The sequence below is a fragment of the Eumetopias jubatus genome, unplaced genomic scaffold (genome assembly GCF_037043125.1).
Source record: "Eumetopias jubatus isolate StellerSeaLion01/CBP00866 unplaced genomic scaffold, mEumJub1_p1.0 scaffold_5, whole genome shotgun sequence".
NCBI lineage: Eukaryota > Metazoa > Chordata > Mammalia > Carnivora > Otariidae > Eumetopias > Eumetopias jubatus.
This window is the reverse complement of record NW_028274811.1, coordinates 49742955-49769817: the sequence shown is the minus strand read 5'-3', so window position 1 is coordinate 49769817 and position 26863 is coordinate 49742955. Positions and strand designations below refer to the sequence as shown.

Genomic DNA, 26863 nt, shown 5'->3' with positions numbered 1-26863 from the left:
TTCCAGGTGGCAGTCAGAGGAATAGGTGACACACAGTTGGAGAGCATTGCAGTCGGTTCATTTCATATTAAGATCTTTTTGTCCTCCTTGGTGGTTAAACTATGTGAAGGTAAAGGTGACTGGTTATCTAAAGAAAACACTGGTTATGGTTGCTCAGTAGCAAACAGATAAAAGCAACCATTTAATAAAAGATGTTTCTTTTCTAATCAAAGGCAGTATAATACATCCTTCTAAGGGCCAGAAAGAAAATTGAGAGGTTTTTTAAAAATCAAGATGTTATGTCCTAATTTTAGGATGGTCTTCAGCCAAAAATATGTGCCTTCAGCTGTTTGTTATATATGGCAGTCAGAAATGGTGCCAATTGTTTTTGACCGACCCCTATTTTTGACTCTGTGAGTCTAATTTAATTGAGTATGAAATCATGTGGAGAAGTCTGCCCACCTTCTAGACATTTAAAAAACCCCTAGAAAAGGAGCCAAAGTTCTAGTACCAGGCTTACCATAGTGGTAAGGTCTTATAGTCTTATCAGCTTTGAGCTTTTTCATCAGCTAGTGTCACCCACTCCTAACTGTTGTCACCTACTGACATCTGTTTTATGTGCTCCTGTTCCCTGTCACTCTCTCTAGTACTACTCTGTCTGAATTCTTGGCAATTGCAACCACCTCATAGGTGTTTCTTTCAGTTCTCTCAGCAATCTGTTCCTTGACCTCCTTGTCATCCAGTGATCTCAACTACTCAGCCGCATGGTCATACCCTAGACTAGTGGTTCTCAACTCAGGGTGATTTTGCAATGTCTGGAGATACTTTTAATTGTCACCACTGAGGGCTGGTATTACTGGCATCTAGTGGGTAGAAGCCATCGATACTGCTAAACATACTGTAAGGCACAGGATGGCCCAAGAACAAAGTCTAAATTGTCAGTAGTGCCAAGGGTGAGAAACTCTTCCCTGGACCTTCTCATTATTGAAACTGCATTCTCTCCATGATCTCTATTGTAAACATTTCACTTCCTGACCACTACAGCCTGTCTGTGCTGCTCATTCCCCCTATAATCCCTACCTCAACAATCTTTGACCCTGTGGTACCTCCCGTCTGTTGATCCCTTACCTTTCACACCCCTCTTCTTCCCTTGCTTAGATTCCATGGTTCATCATTATGTTCATGCCCTTGTATATCTCTCCCTTTCTTGTAAAACCCAACCTTGCTTAAATTCAGCTCTCCACCAACTCTGTGTTCATATCCATGTGACTATGTATAGATGGAACAAAACATACAACTTTGCCGATTGGTCCCACTTTTAATTCATGACCATGAGCCTCAAGTGGACCTTTAATGCTGCCTGGCAATCACACTGTCTCTTCCAAGTTCTTTCATACTTGTGCTCTCCCAGACCACTACTTTAACACTTTCTCCTGTCTTCTCAAGCCCTCAAACCTTTTCCCCTGTACTCACTTTTAGTTGATGACCTTGCTTCTTACTCCACCAAGAGAATTAAAGTAATAAGAAAATAACTTCCACAGACTCCCCCAGCCCCCCTATCCACACACCAGCATCTACACACCCACACACTCTGCCTGCCTGCGTAGCTGTTACCATGTGCCATGGACTAAGTATTTGTGTTTTCTCGAAATTCATATGTTGAAACCTAATGCCCATTGTGATGATATTAGGAGGTGGGGCCTTCATGATTGGGATTAGTGCTCTTATAAGAGATCCCAGAGAGCTCCTTTGCTCCCACCATGTGAGGACGCAGTGAAGAGGCACCATCTGGGAACCAGAAAACAGGTCCTCACTAGACACTGAATTTGCTAGTATCTTGATCTTGGACTTCCCAGCCTTCAGAACTTTGAGATATAAATTTTTGTTGTTTATAAGCCACCTAGTCTATGGTGTTCTGTTGGAGCAGCCCAAACAGACTAAGACACCATAGACGAACCATCCATTGTCTTTTCTAAATGAAACCTCTCTACTGGCACACTGGATCTGATTCTGTCCTGTCTCACCTACTCTGGGGTATCACTCGAGTTATTCTACCCTTCTTGTTGTACCTCAGCAAATCTTCACTCTGTCCTGGATCATTTTTATCAGAATATACTTTTCATCATTTCTTCCTTCTTAAAAAAGCAAAAACAGCAGCTAATTACTCTTGCCGTATTAGCCCCCTGCTTCCAAACTACTGCCTACTTTTATTGTCTTCCCCTTTTGCTGGAAAACTCTTTGAAAGAATTGTATATATTTGCTTTTAAAAATTCCTCTCCTGGGGCACCTGGGTGGCTCAGTCATTAAGCATCTGCCTTCAGCTCAGGTCATGATCCCAGGGTCCTGGGATCAAGCCCCACTTCAGGCTCCCTGCTCAGCAGGGAGTCTGCTTCTCCCTCTCCGTCTCCCTCTCCATCTTCCTCTGTGTGCTCGCTTGCTCTCTCTCTCAAATAAATAAATAAAATATTAAAAAAAATAGAAAAAAAATTCCTCTCCTATTCTTTCTTAAACCCAATCCAGTTAGGCCTTATCCTCAGTCTCTCTACCCTGTTCTCATCAAGGTCATCCGTGATTTCTGGGTTATTTATTTCAGTGGTCAGTTCTCAGTCTCCATCTGTCTTACTAGCTGCCATTGATAAAGCTGATGATCTCCCTCATCTCCCCCCCACTCGCCACCACCGCCACTACCCTGTACTTGATTCAGTTGGCTTTCAGGATACCTCCTCACACTCTCTTAGTTTTCTTCTTATCTCATTGCTTGCTCCTTCCATCTCCTTTACTAGTCTCTTCTTTTCCCTGACCTGGAGTGCCCAGGGCCCCGTGCTTGGTCTTCTCTTCACTATCCATACTCACTTTCTTTATGGTATCCTTCAGTTTCTCGGCATTCAGTCAAGACCTTCCTTCTGAACTGCAGACTTTTATATCTGACTGCCTACTAGCTATCTCTGCTTCTCTGTCTAATAGGCATCTCAAACTGAACATTTCCAAGACTGAACTCCTGATCCTCCCACCCAAAATCTGTTCCTTATCTCAGTTGATGGCAACTCTGTCTTTTCAGTTGCTTAGGTCCAAAATTTGGGCATCATTCTGGACTCTTTTCTCTCAGACTCTGCATTTAATCATTTAGTTAATCCTGTTGGCTGTACCTTCAAAATATATCTAGAGTCTTACCATTTCCTCCATGTGCACTTATGTCACCCCTGGGTAGGATTAAGTGTTTCTCATCTGTTTTAATGTAGTAGCCTCTAACTAGTCTGTCTGCTTCTGTTCTTGCAGCTTTCTTGAATATTCCCAACACAACCGCCCGTGATCTTTTAAAACAGAGTAGGTCGGGGTGCCTGGCTGGCTCAGTCAGTAGAACATGTGACTCTTGATCTTGGGGTTGTAAGTTCAAGGCCCACGTTGGGTGTAGAGATTACTTAAAAATAAAATCTTTAAAAAATTTTTAAAAAGTATAACAGTATGTCAGATTCTGTCGTTTCTCTACTCAAAATCTTACAGTGACTCCTCATGTTACTTAGTCATGGTTTAAAGGATTTATATAATTTGGTCTTTTGTGATATGTTGTTCACAGACTCTTCCCCTTTCTCATTTGTCTTGAGGCAAATTAGCTTCCTAATTCTGAATACACGACATCCTCTTTCCTAAAGGCTTCTGTTGTAGTTGTTTTTTGCTGCTTAGATTGTTATTCCTCCAGTTAATGGTAATACCCCCCCATCTTCTTTGAGTCTTTTGACTCAAGTCTGAGTCTCAGATCTCTTTTCTGAAGGAGGCCTATGCTGGGCACTCTTGCGTCTGCAGCCTGCTTCCCTGCTCTGCTCTCCATACTTGCATCTCTTCGCCCTGCTCTACTTTTTATGGCTTATAGCCTACCTCTCCACCCCTGCCCCAAAAGGCCAGCCCCAAGAGGTCAGGGATTTTTTCTCTTTTATTCACTGATATATCTGAAGCATGTAGAAAATTGCCTGACACACGGTAGGTGCTCAGTAAGTATTTGTTGAATTGAATTGATGAATTGAGTCAAGTGATCCTGGGCCTATCACTCAGTTGGTCTGTATCTTAATTTCTCAGTCTGTTAGGTGAAGCTGTCTGCCTCCTCTCCATCTGATAGATTTGTCAAGAGAATCAGAATCAGTGATGGCAGGTACCTAGCATATGGTAGCTTTTGAATGAAGTGCTGTACAGATGGGATATGGTAGTGTTGAATAGAACTCTTCACTTGCCCTGCTCCTCATCAGTACCAAATGCACAATTATTGTTTGTTGTTAAAGTGGAACAGTAATTAGATACCGTATTTGTTTATATTTGTATGACTTATTCTTGAGTATGACCTCCTGAAAGGAGGATCAAATGTAATAATCCTTGTTTCATAAATGAGAATCTTGAGGTAATATAAGATAAATTATTGCACCTAGGTTATTTGATTTTTTTTGATTGGATGAAAAATGGTAACGAGGTAGTCCTGAGTTCTTGTCACACTACCCCCTCCCAGCCCCTCCCCCCCACCCCCGCCACTACTGCTTACTCTTTTTGTGTTCCTTGTGCTGGAAAACTCTTCGAAAGAGCTGTCTATACTTGCCTTTTCTAATGCCTCTCCTATTCTTTTTTGAACCTGTTCCAGTTGGGCCTTTGCCTCAGTCTCTCCACCCACACCATCATCATCAAGGCTAAACACTTTGGCAACTGGATTTACCTATCAAACAATTCTGTTTACCTACATAAGGAATCTAAAATAGTCAAACTCATAGAATCGGGAGTAGAGTGATAGTTGCCAGGGGCTGGGGAAGGGGAAAATAGGGAGGTGATGGTCAGAGGGTACAAAGTTTCAGTTATGCAAGATAATTGAGTTCTGAGGACTTACTAGTCTGCCTAGTGCCTATCACCAAGTGTATTCTGTACTAAAAATTTGGTAAGAAGGTAGATCTAGGTTAAGTGTTCTTACTACGCACCTACACACGAGAATAAAGGTGGTGAGAGGAAACTTTGGGAGGCGATGAGTATGTCTCCGGCCTCAACGGTAGTGATGGTTTCATGGGTGTATACTTATCCCCAAACTCATGAAGTTATAGACATTAATATGAACAGCTTTTTATTTTTTTAAAGATTTTATTTATTTGACAGAGAGAGACACAGCGAGAGAGGGAACACAAGCAGGGGGAGTGGGAGAGGAAGAAGCAGGTTTCCCACCAAGCAGGGAGCCTGATGTGGGGCTTGATCCCAGGACCCTGGGACCATGACCTGAGCCGAAGGCAGATGCTTAATGACTGAGCCACCCAGGCGCCCCACGAACAGCTTTTTATATGTCAACCATACCTCAGTAAAGTGGTTTGAAAAAACACAGGCCAAATAATTGTGTTCAAAACAGAACAGCCACCTCCTTTAATGATATTTAATTGTGTCTATTATGTACCAGATCTGTGTTTTAAGGTTAGTGGCAGCAGAGATAAAGGAGCTGGACTGAATTTCCTCAACAGGATAGAGCATAAAAATCCCTCAGTTACCATATGGACTTTCCACCTGTCAGTGTTTAACAGTAAAGTTACATACTGTGGGTTTTGGTTACGGACTTGGTTGTGTACTATCCCTCTTTCCCATGGCCATGCATTAATGTTCTGGAGGGGAGAAGTGCTTTTCTCTACAGATTTTATTGTTGTTATTTCCTCTGTAATTAAACTATTACTTCACTGTAAACAAAGACGTAGATTAAATTTATTGAACACCTATTATTTGCGAGATCTGTTAAAGTCAGAGATGAGTTAGATATAGTCCTTATCGTCGGGGACACTCTAATGTGGGAGACAGACGTTTAAACGCATGTAATATAGTATGGTAGGTTCAATAATAGAAACAGGTACCAACAACATGGCACAGTAAAGGCAATAACCATTCTGATCAGGGAGGAACAATACTGATCAAGAATAAATATATACACATAAACACCCACGTACATTTACCATTATTATTATTGTCGTTGTTTACATTGACTGTCTTCATGGCAATGGGAGCCTGTTTCCTTGTGGCCCAGTGTTTTTAGTGCTGGTACAGACTGAAGTTTGAGAACAGCCGCTTGGCAAGAATAGAAATTGAGAGAATGAGGAATGGGTAAACAGTGGATTATGTTCTATGTAAAAGACACTCTGACTTCTTATACTTGGTAATTTAGTTGCTTATTCAGTCCCTTTTCTAAGGAGAATTGTTCTCTGGATAGAAAAAATAATAGTATTTCTTTTGTGACAGAGGTATTTTTGTCAAGACCACAATTAATACATAATGTATCTTTTAGAAGTCATACACAAATGTAAGTGAATCTATAATAAATCAGACAGAGGAAGATGAATACTGTATGATCTCTCTTATATATGGAAGCTAATAAACAAACCAACCAAGCATATAGATAGAGAGAAGAGATTGGTGGTTGTCAGAGGTGGGGAGTGGGGTGAGAGAAGTGGGTGAACTGTTTTTGTGTTATTTTTAACTTATATTGAATACAAATAATAAAAAGTCCTCCACAAATGTAAGTGAATCTCTTTCACACTGTCTGGAAGTACACTGGACACTTGGGCTTCATTCTCATCTTATGGAACCGGAAGAGAATTCCTTTTCAAAGGAGAGCATCCTTAAGATGAGAATCTGCCTCCATTCCCCTCCATGAGTACTCATAGAAATGATAGGATAGCTTTCTTTCCTGTAATTGCCCTGGTTTGGACCCCTTGTTTGTTCAGATCATTTAAGTGGGAACCCTCCCCGATCAGAGGGGTCATTTCCTTTACTCTGTTGTGTAGCTGGTACATGTTTCTCTTAGTGAACTTATTATACTGTATTACATGCATTTAACTGTCTGTCTCCCACATTAGACTGTCTCTGAGGATAAGGCCTGTATCTTATTCCCTGTCTAATTCATTCTCAGCATTCCTACCAGACTTTTAGTTCTAAACACAAATCCAGTTATATTATTCTTCAGTGAATTCTTTAATGGCTCTCCATTTGCCTGTAGTGTGAAGTGCACATTCTTTGAGAGCGTTATATAAGGTACCTTGTCATCCAACAACAGACTTGCTTTCTAGCATAATCTCCCACCATATCTTTCCATCCCATCCGTACCCTGGCCACATCAGTTTTCTTGTCATACACCGAATGCAGATGATACACCTATCACCATTTAGCATGCCATGTATTTTTCTGCTTGTTTGCCACCTTCTCTTAAAATGTAAGCTTCATCACATGGATAGCGATTTTTGTCTTCAGGTTAACTGCTGTGTTTCTACCACCTTAGAACAGCACCTTGCACATCGTAGGAGCTTGGGGTAAATTTGCAGGCATGAATGAATTTTTTTAAAGCCCACCTATTTTCACCTAAGTAAATATGCCAGGATTAATATTTAGTGCCTCCTATGAGCCAGAATTTGTTTCTGTTACTATTTTTGGTCAGGTTGAGAATTCTGTTTCTCACATTAAAAAGAAGATTTTTTTGTTTTATTCAAGGCGTTAGAACATTGGTGGTTAATCAGATATTGGCAGAGAGGAATCAGTTGTTGTTAATGACCTGCTTCAATAAGAATATGATGTAATGGATATATTGAGAAATTATATTCTAGGTAACATTTTTCCTTAAGTAAGGAATAAGAAATCAAGTTGTCTTCCCTTAGCAGCTGGTCTATAAACAGAAATCTCTATGTAGCTGAACCATTTAGTTTTTCCTTATGTTCTCTGATCATAAATACTGAATTACCACAGATTGCACTGAGTGCAGATTTCTACCAGAAAAAAAGGTCATTTCTTTTTTTAGGTTGCTAATTTTTTTTTTCACTATTCAAATTTATTTCAAGTTGCAATTCAGTGCTTGGAGACAGTTTTTAAAATCAGCCCAGAAGATACCCATCTAGCAGTGTCACAGCCTTTGACAGAAATGTTCACCAATTCCTTCTGTAAGGTAAGCTGTCACTGTTTTCTCACTAGTATCTGACTTAAGTATGACTATGATAATTATGTTGAGTTGTTAACATTTGAGCGGCTAGGCCTTTACGTAACTAACTTCTTCCTGGGTTTAAGTTAGATAGTCACATGGACGTGATTGGGGACCTAAAATATAATTTTAACATGCTTTAGATTTTCATATTAGTAGCTATTCACATCCTCTCACCTTCTTTTATATTTAATGATTTGTCTTAGTTGCTTTTTATGTCCTTTATAGTATCTGAGCATTTTTAGATTTCTGACATGGAATACAGGTTAAAAAACAAAATTTTCCTGTTTACGGAGCAACTATGTAAAAATAGATTCGTCAGGAATTGAATCATCATTTTGAAGCAGATTTCATCAAATTTGGCCATTGATAGGGCTCTTTAAAACAGGGGAAAGCTCAAGGTCATTGTGCAAAAAGTAACGCTGAAAACCAAGTTTTCTGATATCCGTGCTCTCGAGAACTGTTTACAATGGTCTCTGGTTTCTGGCCTTTTTAGGGAACATGGACCATAAAATTGCCTGAAAAAATTTTTTTTTCAAAGACAGTTTTATTTATTGATTGATTTTTAGAGAGTAGCATAAGCAGGGAGCAGCGAGGGGTAGAAGGAGAAGGGAGAGAGAGAGAATCTTAAGCAGGCTCCGTGCCTAGTGCGGAGCCCCGTGGAGGGCTCAGTCTCAGAACCCTGAGATCATGACCTGAGCCGAAATCAAGAGTCTGACATTTAACCAGCTGAGCCACCCAGGTGTCCCTTAAACTGTCTGAAAAATTTTAAGGTTACTGACTTTAGGGCCCCAGGGTGACCTCCCCTGTGTTTTTTCATTACATTTTGGTGCCTCATGAACTCCTTTTGTTATTCTGGTTCTGTATTCAAGCTTCAATACAGAATGAGGAACTGAGGCGAGAGGCTACAGCATGTAGTGTATGCTTCAGCCTGGCGGGGACATTGCTGAGACTACCACATTGACTGTTTCTAGAACTTGTTGGAAGAGGTTCTGAGAGTTGCAATGAAGATGGCAATTTGGCAATATACTGTTCTCTCTTTCTGTACTTAGAAAAAAGAATAGTGCAGTTATCAGACGGATTAATTCTAATTCTATGACAAAGATGTAAGGAGATAGTGACGTGTCTATGTGCTCCCCATCAGAGAATTCCTCTTTGCTTTGCTTCGGTTGCTGTGGTTCTTTGATTGTCTGGGCTTCTGGCCTCCTTAGGGAGCCCTGTTTCAGTGGTTGGATATGCCCATGGTTGAAGCTGACTTTATTTAACTCCTAGGTGCCCAAGAGGCCTGTGCTTGAGACAACATTTGGATTTGCTCATTCCTTAGCGCCTGTCACTGTTGACCTCATACTAAAGAGATCAGAACTTTTTCTTTACCTCCCAGTAGGCTCAAATTGACTTTACATTCTGTTTAAGTAGGGCTCTGTTTTCTTTCTCTCTTACTATTTCCCTCTGATTATATTTAATTGTAAAAATTTTTTACTTACTATTTTTAAAATATAATTTCCTGGAACTGGCTCCATTGTGTGTCTGCATAGTGTTATCTGTGGTGTCCGTTCTTTGTTATTCTTATTTAACAGCAGCAACTTTATCACATACGTGTTTGTTAGCAGAGTACCTTAGAGAGAGTCTCAAACTTGCCCGAAGCAGCATCAAAATTGTTATAATTAAAGAAATTATTTGTCTCTATTCAGCCATCAAAAAGAATGAAATCTTGCCATTTGCAATGACGTGGATGGAGCTAGAGGGTGTTATGCTCAGCGAAATAAGCCAGTCAGAGAAAGAGACCATATGATATCACTCATGTGTGGAATTTAAGAAGCATACAAACAAGTAAAGGGTAAAAAAAAGAGAGACAAACCCAGAAACAGACTCTTCACTATAGAGAACACACTGAGGGTCACCAGAGGAGTGGGAGGTGGGGGATGGGTGAAACAGGTGGTGGGTTAAGGAGGGCACTTGTGGTGAGTACCAGGTAATGTATGGAATTATTGAATCACTATATTGTACACCTGAAACTAATACAATACTGTATGTTAACTAACTGGAATTAAAATAAAAACTTTAGAAAAAAAGAAATTATTCGTCTCACCAAGTGTCCTTGGTTGCTATGTTGGCCATTTTAGTTTTAGGATACTGCTCTTGTGTTTTTCCTCCCCAGTTAAGTTTATATACTAAATGGATTCATTCCTTTTATATAAAGTAGATAACCCTCGTCCCCACGTTATGGGCTGCTCAAATGTACTGAATGAATGTGAGAATTAGTTTTCAAAGATGTAAAACTGTGGCAATTTCATAAAAATAATTCAGAAGGATTTAGAAGACAGAACTGATTAGAGTCCATTTATCAATATGCCGTTTTTGTGACTCAAAAAAGCCACTTTTCCCCCATGTATTAAATGCCCAGCCTTGTTAGAAGAATGTGAAATGGAAGAAACCCTGGCAGCAAGTACGCAGGGCAGTCCTGTGTCCTTGAACTACACTTACATCCTAGGAGACCATAGTCAGTTTTAAGTAGTGACCTCTAGTTACAAGGATTCCCATTTCGATTCTGTACTTTTTTATTCCATTTTATTCCGATACTTTATGTTTAGAAAAACTGATTAGTAGAGAAAGATTACAAAAAATAAGAAGAACTCATGTACTTGATGAATGATTTTATACTTGTGGAAATTTTTGTGTAATTAGAGAAGTATATTTCCATCATTAGAGTTATCAAGTTCTGTGAAACCTTAGTCAAGACAAAGAACATGGTGGACATATTCTAAATGTAGTACATAGGTATATTAGTTACAAATTATGTTTTCTTGAAAAACTGTAGATTCACTCATGAACTTCGGAGTCAAGTGTAAAGGAGCACAATTTTAAAAAAGATCTTTCAAAAATGGAAAAATGCATTGTGTTCCCAGTGCCACTCAAGATATTTCTGCATGCACCTTTGGTTTGAACCTTATGAATGCAAAGGAGGTTTGAGGATGATAGTAACTACTGAAAACAGGAAATTTACATTGTTTTTTTATTTTATGGTGAAATTAATATATGTCCATTGTTTAAAAAAATTTAGTCAACGTGGAAAGATATAAAGAAGAGACTGAAAATTTTACCTCCAAATATTACAGTTAACCTTTTGTGTTAGAATTTTCCTGTCTTTGTTTTTTAGCCTGTGTGCATGTGTATGTGTTTGTGCACATATTTAAATAATAGGGTCATATTATTAATGCTTCTTTTTGTAAACTGTGAATTTGACTTACTAGGATATTTCTTTGGATATTAAACATTATGTTTCAAGATTTTCACTAATATAAACAATCTCTTGAACATATTTCTATTCCTAGTCTTTGTATACTGGTTAGCTATTTATTTATTTATTTTACCAGAATTTAATAGAATTTATTAGGAATTTCAGAAAAACAAAGCTTCACGACTATAGCTAATACATAATCTGGATAACAAAATATCCTGTTTTTACTTATAAATATAATGAATTTATTTCCAACAGCATGTTCATTTAAAAACAGTGAAGCAGGGACACCTGGGTGGCTCAGTTGGTTAAGCGACTGCCTTCGGCTCAGGTCATGATCTCAGGGTCCTGGGATCAAGTCCCGCATTGGGCTCCCTGCTCAGTGGAGAGCCTGCTTCTCCTTCTGCCTGCAGCTCCCCCTGCTCGTGCTCTCTCTTTCTCTGACAAATAAATAAAATCTTAAAAAAAAAAAATAAAAACAGTGAAGCATTTCCATTCACTAAAAATGTATTTGTCAATAAAATACATAATAAACTTGTAGCATAAATGTAAACTAGTCAATTTATTTCCATTACCCATGTTATAATTTGCCTTTATTTTATGGTTATAGTATTTTATTTTATTTTTTTTAAAGATTTTATTTATTTATTTGAGAGAGAGAGAATGAGAGATAGAGAGCATGAGAGGTAAGAGGGTCAGACGAGCAGGGAGCCCGATGCGGGACTCGATCCTGGGACTCCAGGATCATGACCTGAGCCGAAGGCAGTCGCTTAACCAACTGAGCCACCCAGGCGCCCTATGGTTATAGTATTTTAAGTGTACTGATTATTTATATTTGTTGTGCATGAAGTAGAATTTTTTGATCTCAGAAAAGCAAGTAAAAAATTTTGATTCACAGTAGTCCATTATTTTCTAGAGAAATTCTACATATTCATTTTTCTAATAAAAGTATGTATGAGAGGACTTTTACCCTATTTCTTTCTAACCCATTTATTTACAAGTTAAATTTCATTACATGTAATTACAGATGAGTTACTGTACTAGTTATTCATTATTATTTATAGTTCTGTGGGATGACTCTTTTATGTAGCTAAATGGAAATACATTGATTTTTATTTAATTTCAGAATGACATTCTGCCTCTCTCAAACTCAGTGCCTGAAGATGTGGGAAAAGCTGACCAATTAAAAGATGAAGGTGAGGATTTCATAGAGAAATTACTTATTTAGTAAAACTTTCTGAAACTCTGGAGAAAATGACTGTCAGTTGATAAGATTCTGGTTTATACTGCCAAGACTGGATTGTCATAAGACCACATGGCATTTGTGAAACAGATAGATGTGATAGGGAAGAAGCCTAGAAACATAGAATGGCTTGTGAGCAATATAGTTATGCTTTGCTTCAAGAGAAGCAGATCTCTTGTGAATAACACTTGGAAAACAAGTAACTTAAGGGGTGATTACTTATAACTGAATTTGCTGTGTGTACTCTAGGATCCCAAATTATTTTTATGCTTAAAGAGATGAAAATAATTTTCAGTATTATTTTAACTCTTGTATATTTAGTGTTTTTGAGTTCTTTGAAATTTGTTAATGCATGTATATGGCACTTAACTATTAGCTAGCACATTTAATTACTATATTACTACATCTTCTAATAGTGGCTCTTGAAGCATTCTTGGTTCTAATAAATAAGTCGCTGTTGAGGATCTGTGTTCAATTTTTCTATCATGTCATTTATGTTAAGCTATAGAGGAGAGTCAGGTCAGGCATACAAGATTTGTACTAAGAAACTGGGGAGCAGTTTTGATACTAGCAGTGAATGAGAGCCAAGAAATTCCCTGTCCTATAGGCAGAGAGTTATTAGGGAATATGCCACGTTCCGAAGATATACGGAATTGGTTCAGAACCATTTTTTTGGACTTTTCCCTACACTGAAGGAGGTAGTTTTTCTTTACACTGAAGAAGGTAGTTTAGTTATTAAAAAAAAAAAATAGTTGGTGTCTAAAGTGGTAGATATGGAAGAGAGAATGCTTTTCCTATTCCTCAGGACTTAACCTCTCTATTAAATTTATAAATACATACCTATATCACTGTTTTTAATGGCCACATAGTATTCCATGGTACTGTAAGACCATGATTGACTTACCTAGATAGATAATTTTGTAATCCTAAATAACATTGTCTTAACATCTTTGCATTTTTACTATTACTTGATTATTGTCGTAGGATTGCATCATAAAGTTCTGTCTTTCCAACAAACACACTGCTTTCGATTTTCAATTTCTTATTTCCTCTAAGAAATACTACTATAGTGACTTAAAATTTTAGAATGATGGCTTTCACAAATTATATGCAACAACCAGGCGCGCCTGGATGGCTCAACATTTAAGCCTTTGGCTCAGGTCGTGGTCCTGAAGTCCTGAGATTGAGCCCCACGTCGGTTTCCCTGCTCAGTGGGGAGTCTGCTTGTCCCTCTCCCACTGCAGGCCCCCCTGCCCCCACTTGTGCTCTCTCTTTCTCAAATAAATAAATAAAATCTTTTAAAAAAAATTAAGCAAGAAGCAGATCCTTATTGTCATTGGAATCAAGAGTACTCTCCAAAGAATTTGAATTTAAGCTATCCAGATAGAAATACATTTTCCATATATTTAGTTTCTAATTGAAACAACTTAACCTGATGTTTTTTTTTTTTTCTTGCTCAGTTTTGGAGTGTGTGAAATCACTGAGGGTAATATTGAATAAATGGCAAATTGAAATTTTATTTTTGTCCCTCATGTTTACGCCCTCTACAGGAGATTGCATTGCCCACACAGTTTGCTATGATATAGTGAATGTTGGTAAGATGAGGATTAGGAGGATATGCAGAGAGTCATTTACTGTTCCAGAATGGGTAACTGAACTACTCTTGCTTTTGCCTTTAACCAAAAGCTTTTATTCTTTCTTTTCCCTAAGACATGTCACATCCAAGACACGCTACACACAAAGTTAAAGCAATTACTATTTTTTATTTTATTTTATTTTATTTTATTTTATTTTATTTTATTTTATTTTATTTTATTTGAGTGTGTGCTGGGGGGAAGGAGGAGAGGGGAGAGGGGGAAGGTCAGAGGGAGAGGGAGAGAGAGAATCTCAAGCAGACTCCACACCCAGTGCAGAGCCCCACAAGGCCATTGTAGATTGTCAAGCATTAGGCTATTCCAGACTGTGTGTTCCACTTATCTGTGTTAATCAAGGCTTCTAACCAGCTAGTACCTTCCTGAAATGTTGCTTTCAAATATTTTTGTGTGTTTTTCTGAAGAGCCTCAGTAAGATCAGACAAAACCAAGATGGTTTCATTTCTGTCATTCCCTGACACATCACAAAAGTCTAGGCATATCTTACAGGTTGTCTTGATCAGTGGAGACAATTTTATAGGAGAGTACCACGTAAGCATAAAGTGCTACACAATGTTCAGTTATATTTATCTTTACAAATTTCTTCATCTGTGTCCTGAAGTTTTGTAGGTTAGATATTTTGTGACTTTAGGCTTTTTGTTAATGTATATAAATATATATATATATATACACATATAGTTTGTAGACATTTGATGTGCTGGTTTACAGGAAAAGACATACAATAGATTTTAATAATTAATAATGATGATGACGATGATAACAATGCCACCCTATTAGCGAACGATCTGTCACAACTGCTAACTCAGGAAAGGAGTGGGTGAACCCTGGTGCTGTTGGGACCAGCTTCTCTGTCTCTGGGAACACCAAGGGGACTGGACAATCAGAAGCACAGCTCCTGGCTGGGTTTGCCAACACTGTCACGAACAAACTCGGACACACTCTTGCGGGAGTAGCCAATAACTCAAGAGAGGAGGGTTTGGAAAAGAGAAATGAGAAATTTATTTCAGGTACCGGCAGCTAGGGGAGGTGGCCTCTCAAGCCTTAACAACCCACCTATCTGCCCACAAGGTGGACACCTAGAGTTTTACAGGGAGAGGTTAGGGGAGTACGTGCCAGAGAGCAGGCAGGGAGTGCGTGATCACAGCTGCGGATCGGTATGTTTTCAGCACATGATCATGGGTAGGGAAGGGGACTTGCGGTGTGTGGTCTTCTAGGCATTCCCTTACTATCAGTGCTTTTCTTGCCTGGCGGTGGGAATGTTCTGGTCATTGCACAACACCTTCATCGGTTGCCTCAAGAAAGTGTGGTAAGAAATAAGCACAATGGATTTTAGTTCAAACATGAGTTAAGTGGTCCTGTCTATTTCTGGTTTTAACTTTTGGGGTCTATAATGGACCCAGAGGACTCCCTAAGAACCCAAGATGAAAACGTCCAAGAGCAAAAAGAAAATCCACATAACCCAGAAAATTCCTCTTGCACAGGAAAAACAAACCTATTTAAGTACCTAGGCTCATGTAGTTAATATTATCTTGCTCTGTCATAAAAACTATGTAATCCTCTTAGCTTCCTTAGAGGTTTTATAGTTGTTACTTTTGGGGGGTGGGGATCTAAATTACTTTTTTTTTGAGTTTTTACAAAACAGTTTTATTGAGAGGCGCCTTGGTGGCGCAGTCAGTTGAGCATCTGACTCTTTGTTTTGGCTCAGGTCGTGATCTCCGGGTCTTGGGATCAAGCCCTGCCTTAGGCTCCGCACTCAGTGGGGGAGTCTGCTTGAGATTCTCTCTCCGTCTGTCTCTGTCCCTCCTCCTACTCGCTCTTTCTCTATCTAAAATAAAGAAATCAATCTAAAAAACCCCAGCTTTATTAAGAGCTATAATTTGCATACCATGCAATTTACTCCTTTAAAGTGTACACATTCATTGGTTTTGTAGTATATTCATTGAGTTGTGCAACCATTACCACAATTATAGAACATTTTTATCACCTCAAAAAGAAACCATGTAGCTATTAGTGGTCACTTTTTTTTTTTTTTAAGAGAGAGAGAGTGCATGTGAGCCTGTGCAAGCGTGAGTGGGGGCAGAGGGAGAGGGAGAGAGAATCCTAAGCAGTCTCCACGCTCAGTGCACAGCCCCACGTGAGGCTCAATCCCCCCACCCTGAGATCCTGACCTGAGTGGAGATCAAGAGTCGGATGTCTAGCCAACTGAACTACCCCGGTGCCTCTAGTGGTCACTCTTTATATTCATTTCTGATTCTTAATTTGCAGTAACTTTTTGCATGATTTTTTCTATCTATCTATCTATCTATTTATTTATTTATTTATTTATTTATTTATTTATTTTGGGGAGAAAGGTGTGGAGGGGTAGAGAGAGAATTTTAGGCATGTAGCCTGATGCAGGGGCTCGATCTCACCCTGAGATCATGACCTGAGTTGAAATCAAGAGTCAGACTTTGTTTAACAGACTGAGCCTCCCAGTTACCCTACTTTTGCATAATTTTAGATGCTTTTGTCTATCTGTGTTTCCTTTAATCTTCCTGCTCTTGTTCCTCATAAAGTTATATACCCTCCTCTTCCTATTAAGTAGCCAATGATCTATTAAAAGACCAAGCTAATAGAGAGTTTCTGGTTTAGAGAAAGTCAGAAGGAATAATTCAGGTTTTTGTGATTTAATCCTTCCTCTTAAGCAGTGTTTTAAAATTTAGATTTTGAACAGTGGTTCTTCAGTGAGCAGGACACTTTCTTCCATTTCATGGAATACGGAAGATAGCCATAGGAAATCCCTTATTTTGCTGGCCCGTTGTTACACTAGCTAAATTATTGCCAGATGTATCTGTAGATGCCCTTCTTGATGATTAGTACCCTGTGGGCTAGCCCTGGTATCTGAAATTCTTTCTAGAAATTAATGTCCAACAATCCCCTTTTAAAAATCTATCTCTGGAAGGAGTAGCACATAAAAATATCTGCCAATAACATATTAACATGATTAATTTTACCAGCTTCCCCACACAACAGAGTTCTGAGGGCTTGGCTTTTCAGCAGGTGTATGTTTTGACAGGGAAGGAGTGGAAAAGGGGGTCCAGATTGAGATGATGGCTGAGAAGGGTGTTGCATCTGGAATGGGGTGGGCAGCTCTAAAAAGAAAGGAGAGAGATGAAGACAAGGAAGGTGAGAAGAGATTCGATTTTACCACGAGATATTCATAATTGTTGCATTTACTCACTGATTGAAACCTGGATTTTATAAGGCATGCAAACATTAATTATTTTAAGACTTTGCATTATTAAAATCATTCAAACACACTGACGGCTGAGGAGTATCAGCCGTATATAACATTTATCTCTAGTGCCACTGAAAAATCATGTTGATGGGGCGTGTGGTTCGCTCAGTTTAGAACATGTGGCTCTTGATCTCGAGTTCATGAGTTCAAGTCCCACATTGTGGACAGAGTTTACTTAAAAAAAAATTGGGGCGCCTGGGTGGCTCAGTTGGTTAAGTGTCTGCCTTCGGCTCAGGTCATGATCCCAGGGTCCTGGGATCGAGCCCCGCATCGGGCTCCCAGCTCCGCAGGAAGCCTGCTTCTCCTTCTCCCTCTGCCTGCCGCTCTGTCTACTTGTGCTCTCTCTCTCTATCTCTGTCAAATAAATAAATAAAATCTTTAAAAGAATAAAATAAAAAAATTAAAAAAAGAAAAATCATCTTGCTGACCTTCATTTATTGTAGTTTCTGTGATTCACATTTATCTTTTGGACTTTATATTTTTTGTGTATATTGTATTTACTGTACATATTGATTATTTCAGGCAATAACCACATGAAAGAAGAGAATTTTGCTGCTGCTGTGGATTGTTACACACAGGCAATAGAACTGGATCCAAATAATGCGGTTTATTATTGCAACAGGTAAACTAGCACTATTGTGGAGAGTTTACAGTTCTTAAACTGTAATTTGCATTAATAGCTCTGAAGGAGAACTGTAAAATTCATTTTGAAAATTTTGAAAGTTCAGAAAAGTATAAAGAAGGAAAAATAAAACCTCATAAAATTACTGCTCAGAGCTAATCACTGTTACTCACTAACCTTCCGGCATATTTTGTTTAATGTGAGTATAATCAATTTCAGATTCAATGTTATTCAGTAGGCATGTCATAAACACATCCTTACTTTGTTGAAACTCTTTCTAAACATTATTTAAATGGATACAAATTAGTCTATTAGTACTTGCTCATTTTTTTATACTTCCAGTACCTATCATTGTGGCTGGCAAGAAGCACTCGTTATTTTTTGATAAATGGATAAATGTACCTTAATTTATTTTATCTTACTGTTGTTTTTTTAATGTACCCTAATTTACATAACTGCTGACTTACTGGCCAACTTTGAGGTTGTTCATTTTTTTTCAATATGATGGAGCTGCTGTGAGCAACCTTGTTTCTCAAATTATTTTCTGAAATTTAGATTTTCTGGACTTTGGATTTTATCCTTGGACCTGCTTTCATTTGGTTTAACAGTGTAAACAGTGAAAATATTGTTGACGCTAATTGCAAATTTGTTCACAGTTCTCTGAAAAATTTTGAGACTTGATGTCCTTCCCTAGGAGTGTATGAGTGTGTCTGGTTTTGCCATATCCTTTTCAGCACGAAGTACCTGCATTATCATTTATTATTGTTAGTTTAATATTATTTTGTTTTAATAGTAATTGTTCTAATTTATATTTAATTACAGGTAAGGTTGGACATTTCTTAGATGTTGGGCATTTGTGGGTTTTCTTCTTTAAATTCTCTCCTTGTACCTGTGCCAGGCTTTAGCCTGTTTGACACTCTAGTTCTTTTTTCCCTGTTCTGCCCTTTTTAACAGAGGGTCTGACCCTAATGGTTTGCATTTCCCACGCTCCTCTTGGGTCGTGTCTGGGTTCAGCCATAGAAGGTGCTGGCAGGAGATTGGAGGGCAGAGGAGGAGAGAAGTCGGGATATCTCTTCCCCTCTTTTTACGACAGGGTGTTTATCCAGCAGGGGCTGCTTCCTATCCTGGTTTCCAGCCCCCACCCAACACACCTGCTGTGATCCCAGCTTTTGCCAGGTGATGTTGGGTTTTGGACTCTGCACTCTGTCCTCTGTCTTAGGGATAGTAATGGCTTCCTGTTGTTCCTCGTCTCTGGATTCCTGCACAACAATGCCTATCGGCATCTCAGCTCTCCGATTAACTATATAGTGAATTCCCTGAACTAAATTAATCTGTTTTAAATATTAAAGTTCCAATAGTACTTCTGCAATGATGGAGATGTTCTGTATCTTCAGTGTTCGATACAGTAGCCACTCGCCAGAGTGGCTATTGACCACTTGTAATGTGGCTAGTGCAATTGAGGAAGTAAATTTTTAGTGTTTAATCGATTGAAGATCAATTTAAATTAATTTGAATTGCAATAGCCATGTGTAGCTTGTGGCTACTGTTCTGTAGAGCGTAGCTGAATATTAGATATAATCCATTTGTCCTAATTGCACAGCTTACTCTTTGCCTTTTAATATTTTTATATGTAAAAGTTTTAAGTATTGATGTAGACAAGTTTGTTTTTCCTTTCTTTTGAATATTCTTCCGATGTTTTTCATCTTCAAGCTCTCCCCATTTGCAGACTTGACAAATAACTTTTATTTTTTTCCTCACATTTAAGTTTTATCATCGCGAGTGTGTTTTGGTGAATGGTATCTATTTTAACCAACCTGGAACTCTTTGTGACAGAAATGTATAAAAATTACCTTTTATTATATAGTAAGTTCTTAGATTTGGTCGAGATCTTTAGGTTATTTTGGTCTAATCTTTCACTGAGTTATCCTTATCCCGTTTAGGGTATTCATACCCTTGTGAGGTTGTTCCTTCTTCCCCGCCTTTTTTTTGTGGTCCTATCTGTCGGAAAAGTCTTCCTTGTGTTGGCACTGAATTTGTTCTCCCGAAACCCTTGTAGCTAATCCCAGTTGGCAGTTTTTATTTTTATTCTTAAGGGCAATTACAGAATAATTATGATCCTTCTTTTTTATAATAGTACCTTACATTTTGAAGTTTGTTACCCTGTTCACTTGAATTCTTTTCTCCACATTATATGTTCACAGCTTCTTCAGTTATACCTGAAATAATGCAGTTTATGTTCTGCACTTTTGCTCTAAATTTGTTCCAGTTTACCTGTATATGTAGTTCCCAGGAATTTACACAGTATTTCTGGAATTGGTCTGACCCCAATAGTCTTGTAGTAGGGCTCTCATTTAACCTACTGCTAGATAACATAATTACATATTAGCATTTTATAGCATTATTTATTAAGTTCATATTTTGCTTTTGGTTTATTAAAGTGTCTCTATTTCACACATTCTCTTTATTTTGTCGTTCAATCATATTTTCATTTGACAGATTCTTGCCAAAAACCTGCTGTGTACCAGTGCTCTCACTGGAGGTATAGTTGGTTTTCTGTACTCAAATGCAGGATCGTATATTTGATCCCTATGGAATTTTATCTTGTTACAGTCTCTTATGTGTATGACCCTTAATCTTTTTGGATAATTTGTAAAGTAACATATTTGCTTTTGCTCCTAGTTTCATGTCATCCACAAACTTAAGAATGCCATATATTATGTCAGTTATGAAGTCAACTAACAGAGCAATCAGAGGGAAGTGGTTAAGAGCAGGGGTTCTGACTCAGACTCTTTGAATTCTAATTTCTGGCTCTGACACTTACTAAGTATGTGACATTGAGCAAATGACCTAGCATATGCGTGCCTTAGTTTCCCCGTTAGTAAAATGTGGATAATAGTATTTACCCCATAGGACTTTTGCAGAGATTAAATAGTTAATACATATGAAGGGCTAGGAGGCGGTCTAGTAAAGAGTGTTGTACAACAATTTTATCGTTATATAATAATACTGTATAATTGTATGTTACAATTATATATTATTAATTATATATTATATTGTTAACTAAATATTATTGTATCATTAATTCTGTTATAATATATTTAATATTATCATTATTTATACAATCTGGGTTTTTTTGCTTTGATCAGAATATAAAGAGAGATCCAAATTTATTGAGGTCCAAATATGTTGTCAGTTGTGTTTCTCGATTTACCAGTCTGGTAGTAAGCCTGTTAAAATAAGAAAGGAAATGATGTTAGTCAGACAGGAGTTGTTCTGAATTAATCTAGTGTCATTTATCTTCTTTTTTGGGGGGGAGGGCCTCTTACATTTTTATGAAAAATTTTGAACTTGAAAGGAGTTTACAGTAAATATTCTTATATCCATCCACACCAAGATTTTGCCTTTAATATTTTAGTATATTTGCTATGTCACATGTTTATTCATCTGTTTGTACCCCTCTGTTCATTAGTCTGTCTTATTTTTGATGCATTTCAAGGTAAATTGCAGCCATCAGTACACTGTCCCCCTAAATACTTTATCATGCATGTCATAAATAGAGTTCAATATTTTGCATTTTTTTCTTTTGAGGTAAAATTTATAGGTCATAACGTACGCAAATCTTAACTGTACTTTGCTTGAGTTTTGACAAATGCATACACTTGTGTAACTCAAAACCCCCTATCAAACTACGGAAAATTCTACGTGCCCCTTCAGAGTCAGTTGCCTAAAACACCAGAGGCAACCACTGTTTTGCTTTATTTCCCTACTATAGATTAGATTTGTTTCTTTGAGAGTTCCACATAAAAGGAATCATACCATATGTACTTTTTTGTGTGAGACTCTTTTTGCTTACGTTAATGGTTTCGAGATTCACCATGTTGTTTCTTGTCTCAGTGGTTCTTGTTTTTAATTGCTCAGTCATACTCTGCTGTTTGCGTGTACCACAGTTTGCCGAGCCATTTTCCTATTTATGGTCACCTGGGTGCTTTTGGTTTTTTTTGTTTGTTTTGCATTTTGTCCAGAAATTATAGTTGTTATTTGTGGAAGAGTTGGATCCATAAGGAAGTTAGTTGTACATACTAGAAATCTACATTTCCTTTACCAAAAAATCCCTTTATTAATGTGTGCTAATAATCTAGCCCAGAAAAATCCAAATAATTTGTGGAAAATGAATTCTGCAAGCTGTGTTTTTTATTCTCTGTCCCCAGATGGATATATATGTTTTAATTTAGCATGTGAAATATCTGAAACAAAAACATTGAATAATGTCACTAAATGTTATGACCAGATATAGATGTTATCAGAAAATTGCTGGTAAAGACCACAGTAAGCCGTACACTTTTAACTATGAATATGATAAATTGGAGCCTAAATAAATCATTTATTTCAAATGAGATTAGGGTTCATGAATAGTCTTATGTTGACTACTACTGGACTGAAAGAGATTCTTGGCAATACCTGTGCTTGCTTTTCATTTAGCTGTCTTTAAGTTGAAATCAATAATCATGCTTATCTTTTCCATTTAAATAGTATCTTTTTTTCCTGAGTTCAGTAATAGAGCAAGAAATTTCATATTAAATAATTAGAACACTTTTTTTGTATATTTAATACAAATATTGAAAAAAAGTTAAAAAAATTTTTTTAGACCCTAGTAGTTGTAAATATCTCAATAGCCTATATAGTCTTGCCAACTACCCCTTGCATTTTTATTAGCCAGCCGGCTGCCAAGAATTGGAAGCCTGGAATAGCAGATCTAAATATTCCTTTTGATATTCATTTTCACAGTTTTATTCCTAATCAAAATATTGTTCATATATTAAACTTGCTAGCATGAACTGTAGTTTTCTTTTTATAGAAGTGACTTTCTTATATGTTAGAAAATAATCAGTTGGCACATTTCTTAATCATAAACCTTTCTTTTCTAGTATTTATCTTCTGTTTTAGCTTTTAGGATCCTAAGGATGCTTTAGGCTCAGCTTAGGTACCAGGAAAACCTGAGTCCTTCCTTGCAAACCTATTTTTTATTTTTGCTTTTTTTTCTCTACTCACTGACCATGATATATAACATTTATGTCAGTTTATCATATGTTGTGCCTTATTTTATTTGCACACTTATTTTATTTCTTCAGGTGAAGGGCAGAGATTGGATCTTGTATCTTTTTGTATCTCTTATAGTACCTAGCACTGTTCCTCCCAGGACTTCAGCCAGTTTTTGTTGGATGCCTGGAGGACTATAGAAGAATTATAAGAAATTTCCAGTGATGTTGAAGCGACGACACTCGCTTTAACACTTGTAGACATAAAACAACAAATGATTGAGTATAGATCTAAAACATTTAAAGTGCTTTATGATATGAAATGATATTTTATATTAAGCTAGCTAAATTTCTGTGTCTTCTATCCCTAAACTGTACTCGTATTTCTTTTGTACAACCTCATTGCTGAGTACATTACTTTACCCATAACTGTCATATGTTTCTGGGATGGATGGATGGTTGAATGACTGAGACAATAAATGGAATTAAAGGTGTACAGGAGAGAGAGCATGATTGAGAGAATTTATCCAGAGGCCTCTCAGGTGATGGGGAATTGGAGATGGAGCTAGATTTGATGGACAGGTAGAACTTAGGTGGAGGATAGGGGTAGGGGAAGGCGTTTAAGTTGGAGAACCTAGTTTAAAAGGCACAATTAGGAATGCTAGTGACAGTGTGAGCTCTGAGAAAGATTGGAACAGAGACCGTGCTGTTCTTCACTTTGTTTTCCTTCACCTCCATAAGCAGCATGTAGTCGTTAGGCTCACTTGGATTTGAACTTGGTTCGTTGAATTTGGAGTTGAATCCCAGGTCAGCCATGTACTAGCTCTGTGGTCTTGGGCAGCCGCTTAACCTTTTTGAGCTTCAGTTTCCTATCTTGTAAGATAGAGATAATACTAACCCTGTGATAGGGTAGTTGTGAGGAGTGATAATTATATAAATTACCTAGGATAGTTCTAGGCTTTCAATATTTGTTTCTTTTAAAAACAGTGTAATTCCTAGTTGTAGAAATAAATTTTTGCTGTAACTTATTTATGCATGACCTACGGTATGGGAGATTAAGTTACCTGTGATTTTTTTTTCCTGCCTCGTTTTCTATAAAACTAGAACACAGGTTATATTCATGCTCTTGCTCTAACAGGGTAAAGTAGGCGAAGGTGTCTGAAAACATGGTGACTCTGGCTGTATTGTTCTGTTGGAATTTCATTAGTTATGCCCTGATAACCAGACAGCAGGGGCAGAGAGAGCAGGCCACATTGATACTCAGTTCAGACACTGGCATGTTTGGCTTCATCTCACAGAAGATTTGAATATAGTCCAAATTCTCTTCCCTTTCCTGGCCTTAGAGGTTCAGGTGCTTGTCCTCTTTTGAAAGATCCTAGCTTGCAGTTTGTGATCTAGAGCTAAAACTATTGGGTGCCTGGGTGGCTCAGTCAGTTAAGCATCTGCCTTCGGCTCAGGTCAGGATCCCAGAGTCCTGGGATCGAGCCCCGCATCGGGCTCCCCAGCTCAGCGGGGAGCCTGCTTCTCCCTCTTCCTCTTCCCCTGCTTGTGCTCTCTCTGTCAAATAAATAAATAAATAAAATCTTTTTTTTTTTTTTTTAAAAGCTAAAGCTATCAGGATTGAAATAGTCATCTTCTTCCCTTCTGCCCACTCTTCTTCCTGGGTCTAATTCTCCCTGCCTTATTCTCTGTCTCGTTATCAGTATCTGAAGTGAGAGATCAGGGTGTCTTCTGCTCAGTTTACCTTTTCCGTATACCTCCCGACAGCTCATTTGTTCCCTCCTCCATTTCCGTCACTATTCCCTTAGTCCAGATTCTTAAATTTTGCTAAACTAGTGCTATAGTAACTTCATTTGGCTTCCAGTGTCTACTTGCACTCCCTGCTCCAGTCTTCTGACGAAAGGGTCTTTTTAAAATGTGAATTTAATCATTTAATTTTTGCTTTCTTCTTGCTAGACCCAAGTACCTATATGATCATATTTAAACTCCTCAGCATAAGATCTTTTATAATCTAGGCATTTAAAAAATATTTGGCTGTTTTTATTAGCCATTCATTTTTTTCCTTTTTTAAAAATAGATTATTTATTTATTTATTTGAGTGAGAGAGAGAACACGAGTGGGGGGAGGGGCAGAGAGAGAGGGAGAAGCAGGTTCTCCGCCGAGTGGGGATCCCATTGTGTGGCTCTATTCCAGGACCCCGGGATCATGACCTGAGCCAAAAGGCAGACGCTTAAACCAACTGAGCCACCCAGGTGTCCTGTCATTTTACTTTTTAAAATTTTATTATTTTCACTCTTCTTCCTACTCCATTCTTCTTTCTACTTTATGCACATAGAATGTGAAATTTGCTGACTTCTTTTTTTAATGTCTTCTTTATTTTATTTTTAAATTTTTATTGAAGTATAATTAACATACAATATTATATTAGCTTCAGGTGGGCAACATATTGATCAACAATTCTGTACATTACTGAATGCTCACTCTGATAAGTATGGTGACCGTCACCATATAATAACATTATTATTGGCTATATTCCCTTGTACTGTACTTTTCATCTCTGTGGTATTTGCTGACTTCTTAAGAGTACCATGTTGAGACATCTCTCCATGATTTTATGTGCTCTGCCTAGAATGTTTCATACCTTATTTAACTGGTCAACTGCCAGCCATCGTTCAGGACCCTGCTAGGTGTTACTTTTGGAAAGATTTTCTTAATTTTTTCTCTTCCCAAGCTCTTGTCCATACTCTTGCGCCCTTCCCTACCATGCCCTGTGGAGTGGTGCTGTCTAGGATGGTAGCCCCTAGCCACACGTGGCTGGTCAAATGTAAGTTAAACTTAATAAAATAAAAAATTCAGTTCCTCAGTTGCCCTAGCATATTTCAAGGGCTCTTTCGTCACATGTGGGCAAGGGGCTACTGTACTGGATAACACAGATGAAGAACTTATTTATCACAGAAAGTTCTCTTAGCTCTGCACAGGGTTAACTATACTTTTCTCATGTTGCCTCTTCCTTTGATACTTTGTTGATACTTCTTTTGACTCCATTGTTGCACTTATCACACTATTATTTATTTACATCTGTTTTTCTCTAGTAGATAGTGAAAGATTGGAGGGCAGAGATGTATCCTCTTCATCTCTGTGTATTTGGTTTGGATTTCAGGGTTTAGCATATTATAGTTTTCAACAAAAGTTTGAGTTGAACTGATACCGTGAATTTTAGGAGGGAGAATTGCCTCTACTTGAAAGACTTCTAATAGTGAAGCAGTTATATGTCAGCATGTTTTATATATATATATATATATACACACACACATAAATACGTATTATAAATAATATCGTAAATTTGTTATATAATAAATATTTAGGAAAATAAATTTAAAACTATTTAAAACCTCTTTCAACTTACTGAAAGAGTAATACATGAACATCTATATATGCTTACCTTAGAGTCAAAAATAGCTAACATTTTGCCGTGTTTACTTCCTCTTTTTCTTTCTCTCTGTGGGGGTTTTGTGAAGTGGGTGTATAAAATTTTCTTGCTGGTCCTAAATCCTTCAGTTATATCTCCTAAGAATGAGAATATACTCTGCATAATTATACCATTCACATGTAGGAAAATTAGCATTGACATTTCTTCATTTGTCCCTAGAATACTTTCTGTAGCTTATGTCTTTGATCCAGGAGCCAATCAATGTTTGTGTGTTGCATTTTGAGATGTTACTTTTGTCTCTTAATCTAGAAAATGTTACTGGTTTTTTATTTATTTTTTTATGACATAGACATTTTTGAAGAGTTCCAACCAGTGATTTTATAGCATGTGCCATAATCTGGACTTGTGTGATTGTTTCCTCAT

General features: G+C 37.7%; 1 protein-coding gene across 1 annotated transcript in view; it reads left to right on the top strand.

Moving 5' to 3' along the window:
• The window catches only part of SGTB (small glutamine rich tetratricopeptide repeat co-chaperone beta), a 40903-nt gene that overhangs the window by 1041 nt on the left and 12999 nt on the right, over window positions 1–26863 (top strand). Inside the window, exons 2-4 of the mRNA XM_028123866.2 lie at window positions 7806–7909; window positions 12307–12376; window positions 17875–17974. Of these exons, the coding sequence (XP_027979667.1) occupies window positions 7806–7909; window positions 12307–12376; window positions 17875–17974 (274 nt within the window). The remainder of the gene's footprint in view (window positions 1–7805; window positions 7910–12306; window positions 12377–17874; window positions 17975–26863) is intronic.